Genomic DNA, 9,758 nt, shown 5'->3' with positions numbered 1-9,758 from the left:
CACAACCTTAATACTTCTGACCCATTAATTCACACCAGAGAGACACTTGAGCAGGTCTCATATCAGTTCACTGAGTAAATTAAACATCCCTTATTATTATTATTTTTTTTATTTATTTTTATTTACTTATTTATTTACTTGTTTTTGTATTATTATTTAACTTAATTTTGAGTGTTTCTATATTTTTATTTGCTTATATCCTTATTCTTATCATTTTCCCATTGTGCCTTTAGTCTCCAAGTCCTTTTGTTGTTGTTGTTTGTTCCTCTTTTTATACATTTTTGGCAATCAAAATGTAATTTCTTTTGCATTCAGTTGTTCTGAAACGTGATATATAAAAACATTTGATTGATTATTATTAATAATAATAATAAAAATAGTAATAATATTAGTAGTGGAGTAACAATTTAATATAAAATTCTATTATTATTATAAATCTAAATGTTCACTCGTTTTATTGCTGTAGCCTCGTTTGACCTGTAGAGGTCAGCCTGCAGCCTCCCTTACCGGAAGTGGATACAGACACGTGACATGAAACAGGAAGTAAATAAACTCCCTTCCCGCGCAGTTAAATCAGTAGTGGGCTTCGCTAAAACAAAACGTCTCAAAATGGACGAGCTGTATTTGGACAACATTGACGAATTTGTCAACGATCACGACAAAATTGTAAGCGCGCCTTTGACCTTGTCTTTTTGTGAGGTGGTTGTTATGGTTACGCTAATGTCAGTTAATAGCGTTAGAAAGTGCGCTAGCCGCGGCATGATTGTATGCGGAACTACGTTCAAAAACGTGCCCATTTAATATTTTCATGATTTATTGACAATGTTTATAATGCAATGTAAACAATTGTTAATTAGCACGATTTTTTTATGTCTTTGGGTGAATTCGGCTTATGATCTTTTATGCCAAAATACCATTTAATTGAATTAAAATCGTAAAATGTTACAGTTGAGTGACTTAGTTCTAGTGGGTGCTGCTAACCGCCAAGTGGAACTACAATGAAAGGCTGAGAGTCGTTTATGCTGCTCTTCTTTCTTCACCCGGACAGCCTGGCATAATAATACATATTTTATTTTGTCATAGCCGAACGTGAATCGAAACTAAAAGTTGTTTTATGTGTTTTGTGTACAGGTGACCTATAAATGGCTCAGTCTCACTCTTGGAGTTCATGTCAACACAGCTAAACAGTAAGTGGTCTGTTTCAATGTTTATATTGAAAAAAATAAAATGCAACCTTTAGTTTGGTGATTTAATTGTCAGAAAAATGTCTCATTATTTTCCTAGAGACTTAAGATGGCATCTTTGTAATATTTTTGGCTTTCTGACTAACTGTCCAAGACCCAAATGACAAAGCAAAGCACCAAACCCTGTGGTGTGTTTGGCATTTCTTATTAATTTAAGTATCGTGGCATTCAAGGTGTCTTTTGTTTATCAGGATGCTCTTCCATTACCTTGATCACAAGAGGAAGGAAAGTTCGGCTCAGCTCCACGCCACATATCTCGTGTCGGGGAAGTTTGTGGACAACGGTCACACCGTGAGTAACAAGACTTTTATCTAGATGCACAAACCTGCTGCTACAGTTTGATTTCCTTTGACGCTACGTTTGCTTTGCAGAGTCACAAGGTGTCAGTCGTCAGAGAGGAGCAGTTGGAAGGTGTGTAAATGTAATTTTCCACCACAGTTATTCTAACTATCGCCTCTTCTGAGCACTGTGCATTTGAGTTTTCTTTATATATTTGCTCATTTAAGTATATATTTGTCGTTGACGAGGCAACAATGTGACTTCCACTGTTTTGTTCTTCAGATTACAAAGCCAAGATGAGCCCGATTGTGAGCGTCCATGTCTACAGTGTCCAGAAAGCTTTATTGAAAGACAGCGGTCCCCTCTACAGCGTTGACTATGATGCCGTGAAAGACAATCTCAAAGACTGCCACAAGTACGTGGATGTCATGTCATCTTATGCTCAGAGTGATCGATATTTTACCTCAGTGAGACGTGATCTAACTGGTCCGACTTTCCTCGGTTTTGTAGATACAGCGCCATCCGCTGTGCCGGTGCGGTTCCCATGTCTTCTCTGGAGCTGCAGCAGACGAGGGAAAAGCAGCGTCCTCCTACACCAGAGCCCGAAAGCAAAAAACCCATGAACGGCATGAACGGACATTGTGGTCTGGCTTCAAAACCGCCGGCCAAGCCGCAAAAAGGCATCATGGGAATGTTTGGAAATAAGCCTGCGCCGAAGAATCAGGAAAGCAGCAAAGAGATAAAGTCTGAACAGAAAGAAGACCCACCTGTGGTATGACATCCTCTCTTTTTTTATGTTGTTGTTGTTGTAATTGATTAGTCTCCAGAGTAGAAGAGGAACTTCTTTAAATGTTAATAAGTATTTTTCATATTTTTAGGCTGATGATTCCAAAAGCAAACCAGCTCCAAAGGCCAATCACATGATGAACTTCTTTGGGAGTCAAACAGCAAGTGAGTACGATCGTATGTGTTGGTTGAAGTCTAATAATCCCAATTTAAGACCTTAAAAAGTGGAAAAATAGTGAATGCTACAAAACTACAAAACCTGCTCTGTCTAGCTCTACAACAGCTCATCTTTCTGTAACCATTAAGCTACTTTGACCCGGTGTGGATCATTAAAGTCATATGTTTCTGTCCCTCAGTAGTGGAGACCACCCCAGGGACGTCCTGAGTTGAATGACGATAAATTTTGTTATTTTAAAAGTGATTCCGATTTTTTCCTTATTTTCCTTACTTCGTGCAGGTTTTAAATCTGACCCATAATGCTCTTTAAAAAATCTTAAACTTCAAACCTGCAGAAACCCTGATTATACTCATCCGTATTTGATGCTGTACAACTGATCCTAGAGGCTTTTTTCGATTAAAACCACACGGCCATGTTTCCATAAAAGCTGAGACCATAAAATGCAAATGCAGTGACGTGCAGATCATTTAAAGCCTGTAACATTTACATGAAAATAGTTCAAGCATCACATTTTCAAACTGACATGTTCCCAAAAAGTAAGGACCGAGCTGCAGAACCTCTTCCTATATGACACAGAGGAGTCGACGCTAATCATTACCGCTCACTTCTTTAGAGAAACCAGAGAAAAAAAGCGCAAAGGTGGAGGAAGCAGCCGAGACGTCGGTGTCGTCGTCGGCGTCAGCGTCCACAGCGGAGCAGCAACGGCCGAGTTCACGAGCCGAGGAGAAACAAGAAGCTGCTGCAGTGGAGCCACAGAAGGACACTAAGAAAGACTCCAGGAGGTTTGGTTTATATTCAGATTTACAACAACATGCACCCAAATACTACTATTTAAATAGTCAAAAGATGAGAATCACTTTATTTTTTCTTTTTTTGTTTTCAGCAAAACGAAGCGGATAAAAGATTCTGACAGCGAGGAGGAGAAAATGGAGAAGAAAAAGCGGCGAAGGATTAAGAAACCTGTATCAGACAGCAGTGACGAAGACGGTCAGCACCTTTTATTATCTGTTTGTCTTTTAAACACTACAGGGAGGTTAAAACACACCTGATCATGAGTAAAACACATAAATGTAGTTGAGCTCTCCTCTGTGACTGTCTGTAGTTTAAAGGATTAGTATTTGTTTATCATCACGACGTGGGATAAAAGAGGGATTTTAAACGTGTCTCATGAGTAATTTTAGTCATTTTTCTTCAGTCATTCCAGATTCTCCACAGCCCATGGAAACAAAAGAAAAATCACCAAGTCCTAAAAAGGAGGTCGAGTCTGTCTCACGTCCACATGTAAGTGTCTGAAACAGCAAATCCTGTTATTGCTTTCATTATTATTATTATTATTATTTTTATTTATTATTTATTATTATTCTACAGGAGGGAAACTCTAACACTAAGATAAGGAAGAGGAGACGAGTCCTGAAGTCTCGTACGTTTGTGGATGATGAAGGATGCATCGGTATGAAAAACTAATTACTTTAAACCTGATTTAAAAACTTTGGTGCTGGACAACAACAAAGGTGGCCAGAAATAATTTATCTTGGTATTTATATGGACCTGATCTCAACACCAGGGAATACTACACTGATACTAAAGGATGAGCTCCAATGGCAGTTAGTTCCAGTTAGTTCCAGTTAGTTCCAGTTAGTTCCAGTTAGTTCCAGTTGGTTCCTGTTGGTTCCAGTTGGTTCCAGTTGGTTCCAGTTAGTCCAAGTTGGTTTCAGTTATGATAAGTGTAGCTAAATAAAAGATGCTAACGCTAAGAGCTTTACTGAGAAGTAACGTTATCCATACAATGCGTAACTAAAGAAGTCACTTAAGGTTTGACTTCATCTAAAAATACAGCATAAATTAATATTACCTGACACTAAATATGAACCACAACACCAGGTTTCTGTGTCTGGATTCCAGTTGTTCCTTAGTAACGCAGCGATCAATTTACATCTCTTGTCTTTGGCAGATATCTATAAAAATATATCTCTGACTGCTTTTAAAAATCTGTTAGTACAGTCAATTAACAGCTCTTCACCTTTTGTTTTAATTAATTTTATAATTTAGATGCTATTAAAGCCTGTGATTCAAACTAATGCTGCTAATCTCCATGATCAACTGTCACTTTCTGCCACTCAGTGGCCGTAACCATGGAGACTTCACTGGCTGTGACATCACATGTTAGTTAACACTTTTCAGTAGCTGCATTAAATATGTGTGGCAGTGACATTTTGACAAAGTACTTGTATGTAGTTTCATATTGTGTCTTTATTAGACATAAATTTACCCTTCACCAGAAAAATCTCCAAACAGAAAACAGTTTAAACTCCCCCCTCTCGTGCTCCGTGAGCTTATTAGTTCATCTCTAACTCGAGTTTTTTTTTATGTCGTCGACAGTCACTGAAAAAGGCTACGAGAGCGAATCTTACTCTGAATCAGAGGACGATTTCAAACCCTCCAAACAAGCACCCGTCAGAGCGAAGCTGCCGTCGAGGAGCAAAGACGACGAGAAGAAAAGTCAGAAGAAAACGTCGGCGAACGCAAATAAAGGAAGTAAACAAGCTTCTATTATGGGATTTTTCCAAAAGAAGTAAATGTGGGATGATGACTCTTCTACAGGCACTGATGTAAACTTCGACTGACTCACGTGGACAATTCCAGGACATCAAAGCACTTCTGTTAAAGACTCGAGAGTATTTTCTCATTTTACTGTATTTTACCATTTCCTCGCTGTGAACACATGTCTATTCAATAAAGATTAAAACTTTGAACCTAAACTTTATTGCTGACTTTTTATTCCAAGTTAAAAATGATGCTTGCTGTTTACTGTCAGGACCTGAAATGCATCAATGTTTGTCATTCAACTCACATTAAGAGCTTCTGTTGGTTGTCTATTTTAATTAGTTTCATGAATTAATGAAGTACTTCTGCTTGCACTCTTATTTACCAAAGGAAGCTCCTTATGCTGCTGTTTCACCTTTTATATTCTTTTTTGGGCATCTCCACAAGCTTTGAGGGATATTTATTATTATTTATCATTAGGAATTTGTCCTCTTGTACCTTGTGTCCTGGCAGATACTCTTTACTCCTTCATACTGGATGTAAAGCAGTGATTTTTACTGTCTTTAAGCCTGTTTTTATGTTGTCTGGAGGAGGATAAAACTAAAGGCATTTCAATTTTGTGCAAATCATTGAAAACACACAGAAAGCAAAGAATTCCACTTCTGAATTGGAGCAGTATGAAAAACAACATGAACAAACATGTACACAGATCAGCTGTTATTAGAAGTGAATAATGCTGATTATGTGCTTGTTATGGCTCCTGTCTGTGACTGCGAAATATCAGGACACAAGGGAACATTTTGTCCTTGAAGTTGAATTTAGAAGCAGGAAAAAATGGACAAGTGGATTTGAGAGTTTTCAACAAGGCTGTGATGGCTTGATGACTGGGTCAGAGCGTCGACCCACTCGTCCCCACTGTTCTCCAGTGTTACAGTCTTCAGTATCTATCAAAAGTGAACCAAGGGAGGACAAAAGTGAGCTTCCAATGGGCTCACTGATGGGCCCTGTCGTTCATGTGGATGTTACTTTGACCCAAAGCATTGTTGCAAAACCATTTACAGGCTTTCACAGGAACAGTGTGGCACAAACCCAAAAAAACAAGGTCCAGGAATGATTTGAGGAGCACAACAACGAGGTCACGGCGCCGACTTGGCCTCCGAATTCCCCAGATCTCGCTCCAGTCGAGCATCTGTGGGACGTGCTGGACAAACAAGGCTGATCGATGCAGGCCCCACGTCAACACAACTTACAACACAAAGGATCTGAAGCAAATGTGTTGAGTGACAGATGCCACAACACACCTTCAAGGTCGCTTTATTGAGCCCCACAGGGAAAATAATTTGTCCGAGGAGTCACGCAATAAGAAAAACAGCTAAAGTGTTTTGTGTGCAAATGCAAATGTGCGACAGACGGTGCAATCGTCCATTAGTTCGAGGCAGGGCCGTCACTAGGTTTTAAGGACAGGGGAGGCTTAGCCCCCACGAGGTGCACAAGATGTAAGCGAACTTAGAGCATGAGCACAAAACTTCACAAACCGCTAACAAAGACTGAAAATCTATCTATTTGTACGTCATGTGAATGAGCTCAGCTCCTGTTTTACAGTTGATGATCCAGAAGGAAGTCGTACCAAAGATAGAAAAAAGAGTTCACACTTTACTCTATAAACAGCCAGGACCAAGCATTTCAGACTAATTAGCTAGCTAAGTAGCAGCGTTCTCTTATAGCTGCAATGCATTTTTTAACACTTTTGTCAAACAGGGTCTCGCTCATTAATTACATGGGACTTTCTGCTGTTGCTGTTGGGGCTGGAGCTAAGTGTCACTACCAGCAGTGACTCAGTAAATATACATGCATGTAAAAAAAAAAAAATGAATTATTGCCTTAATTGGACTATAAAAGGAGAACTTAAGTGCACGTTGCTCCTATTTAAATCGGAGTTCTCATTTTCATTTTAAGATACCCAGATAATGCGATTTTCTCTGGACTTTTTAATCTGACAACGCGTGTGCGCATCCACCACAACCGCTGCATCCGAGAAAGCTGGTCACAGAAGAAGAAGAAGGTAAACACAGGCAGGTGGTCATAATGTTATGGCTGATCAGTGAGTCCACACATTTGTTTTGCTTACCAAAGCCCCAGGCCAGAGCCATTAAATAGGCTCTGGCGGTGCCATAATAATGGCACATCAATCAGAATCATTGTTTGTTTGTCTCTAAGTTTTTTTTTTTTTTTTTAAGTTAAGTTACTAATTACAAATATTGGATTTGAAGAAAAGCAGAGTTTATGACAGCTTCTGAGTCTGTTTGTTCTGGTCCTTGGCTGCAGGGAAACGTCAGGCAGTGATCCTCTGTGAAACGCACTCTCCTTCCATCAGCAGAGTCAGATTACTGCTTTAAAATATAATCAACCTCAGAAGGACGATGATGACGACGATGATGTATTTTTATTAGAGATGAATCTAAATTAGACCCAGTTGCAACGTTAAGTGACATGTAACTGAAGCTGTCAGTGTCACCAGGGGTGTAGCTGGAATATGTAAAAGGAAACATGTGAAACAAGTCACCAGCCACAACATTATGACAATTCAGCGTCCAAGGTGTTGACCTTGCCTCCAAATTCACTAGATCCCAAACCGATCAAGTATCTGTATTAGGTCATAATGTTTTGCCTGATTGTTATAAATGTGTCTTAAAGTGAATGCCAGCCCCCAGCTTCACCTCTAACCTCACTTTTCTTGATAAACGACAATTTTTTTTCCCCCTCCTCCTCTAACATGCACCATATAGCATTGAGGAGATAACATTTTCTAAGCCCCCGTGAACACATTGATGACTGCGGCTTAATGCATTAACACTGAAAGCAGATCTACACCCCGCGAGACTGTAATAACCAAGACACAGCTGTCGGCTAATAGGCTTAGTCGGATGCTGAGCTCTTTGGTACACATAGTTGGGAGGGCGAGGTGCGTGTTTGTGTGTGGCGGTGATGGCATTGTTGGGTCCCCAAATAAATATATATATAAATAATATTCTAAATAGATGTTTGTGTTACTGGATAGTTGCAGGAACAGTGGACAATGTGGTGTTTGGGGACCTGTTGCTCGGTGATAACCAGATTACCCTGCAGCAGCAGCAGCACCACGCCCTTTCGCTCCCTCTGTGAGCGCACACAAAGCGGGCCAGTCGGGCTGGTATTTGTATTAGCCGAGCGCCACAACGTGAAAAAAAGGATATCCCTGGGTGTTTTTTTTTCGGGGAGTGGCCGGAAAATGTTTCGCAGGCCGCCTCGCGGTTTGGCATCTTCTTCCATTGTGGCATCTGTTCGAGTGAGGTCATGAGACGTGATGCGTTTTTTATTTAGGAGGAGCTCCCACAGCTGCAGCTTCCACGGAGCGCGGCCCTGAAGACAGCTGAGTCACAGGCCGCGGCCCGGATCCGCTTTCGGGCGTGACAATAGCCCCAGTGTTCGTCTTCATACAGATTACACGGCCGCCACGGTGTTAACATCATTCACAGTATTCATAGAAACCTTCACATCTAAGAGGTATATAACATGTCTTCATTTCTTCACTCATATTTTCCAGTAACTGAGCAGTCGGACCCAAACCCTGACATCATGAGTCAGAGCAGATAATTACAGACACGTTTCTTACATCCCCTACACAAAACTGAACCTTTTTTTTTGCCCAGAATTGTTTTACCAGTGTTGCACACGAATGAAAATGCCGGCTTCATAGTAATACTACATGAATGTGTTGAAGTAGCCCAAAGGAGATATCCCCATCTGTGTATTTGTTCCATTATTAAGTTATCTTTTGGACAATTTACTACACAACCGCAGGCTCCTCTATGGTACCGTGTACCACTGACTGATTTAAGCCTCTGTTCTGGTACCGTAACAGTCTGTTTTTTTCATATTTTGTTGTTTCATCCATCAGCTGCAAAAAACATTTCAAGGCAAAATACTAATTGCTCCACAGATTTAAAGAACTGTCATCGTTGTTTCCTGTGCAGGATCATGTTTTACTGTAAGTGCCCAGATCAATGTCTGACTAATTTATTAGATTAGGATGAACTTACTGGTGACATTATGCTCAGTGGTGGAAGGAAGCGAGTTTTCTACAGTGGCACGGCTCCGAGTTACTTCTATGACAAGTAGCATGAATAAAAGTAGACATGCGTTATAAAACTTAAAGCTTACATTATATTATAGGTTATAAAAACATTTATTTACATCCCAGACTTTTTTTCTGTGAATTATTTATTTATTTTTCTGTTGTTTTCTCATTACAACAAGACATTTTGTCTTGAAATTTAATTTAATTTTTTTGTCCTTTTTCATTTTTTTCTAGTTTATGTAATATGTTTGTTCTATTTATTTTATTATTTATTTATACTTTATTATACTTTTTATTTTTTCCCCCAGATCTTAATAATTTCTTTTATATTCTTGTTACAACACCATGTTTTGTTTTTTAATACTTAATAAAACAGTCTATTATTTGTTTCAGTCCTATATTATACATTTTTTGTCAGAATACTTTTAGTTTTACTTTTAAGTTTTTGTAACAACACCACATTTTTTTGTTTTTATTAGTTAACTGTTTTTTATTTATTTATTTTTATATTTTTTTTCCATTACAATAATACTTCTCATTAGTTATTTGATTTTCCTGTTTTTATGTTTCCATTACAGCAACACTTTTATTTAGTTATTTTTTTCCTATA

General features: G+C 39.0%; 1 protein-coding gene across 1 annotated transcript; it reads left to right on the top strand.

Moving 5' to 3' along the window:
- Positions 1 to 532: 532 nt before the first annotated feature.
- On the top strand, positions 533 to 5,246 carry pold3 (polymerase (DNA-directed), delta 3, accessory subunit). Its single transcript, XM_047589469.1, has 12 exons — positions 533 to 666; positions 1,132 to 1,187; positions 1,436 to 1,535; positions 1,616 to 1,655; positions 1,806 to 1,938; positions 2,034 to 2,295; positions 2,402 to 2,474; positions 3,101 to 3,269; positions 3,371 to 3,474; positions 3,683 to 3,768; positions 3,856 to 3,937; positions 4,867 to 5,246. The coding sequence occupies exons 1-12, from the start codon at positions 610 to 612 to the stop codon at positions 5,061 to 5,063; spliced, it is 1,359 nt and encodes a 452-aa protein (XP_047445425.1). The 5' UTR covers positions 533 to 609; the 3' UTR covers positions 5,064 to 5,246.
- Positions 5,247 to 9,758: the final 4,512 nt, after the last annotated feature.

The sequence above is a fragment of the Mugil cephalus genome, chromosome 7, assembly GCF_022458985.1.
Source record: "Mugil cephalus isolate CIBA_MC_2020 chromosome 7, CIBA_Mcephalus_1.1, whole genome shotgun sequence".
Lineage (NCBI taxonomy): Eukaryota > Metazoa > Chordata > Actinopteri > Mugiliformes > Mugilidae > Mugil > Mugil cephalus.
This window is presented reverse-complemented; position numbering and strand designations above follow the sequence as displayed.

Excerpts from the sequence above, each read along its gene's own strand:
- pold3 (XM_047589469.1), top strand. The coding sequence starts at position 610 with ATGGACGAGCTGTATTTGGACAACATTGACGAATTTGTCAACGATCAC. Across the intron at positions 667-1,131 it reads TCAACGATCACGACAAAATT|GTGACCTATAAATGGCTCAG; the intron begins GTAAGCGCGCCT and ends TTTTGTGTACAG. Across the intron at positions 2,296-2,401 it reads AGAAAGAAGACCCACCTGTG|GCTGATGATTCCAAAAGCAA; the intron begins GTATGACATCCT and ends TCATATTTTTAG.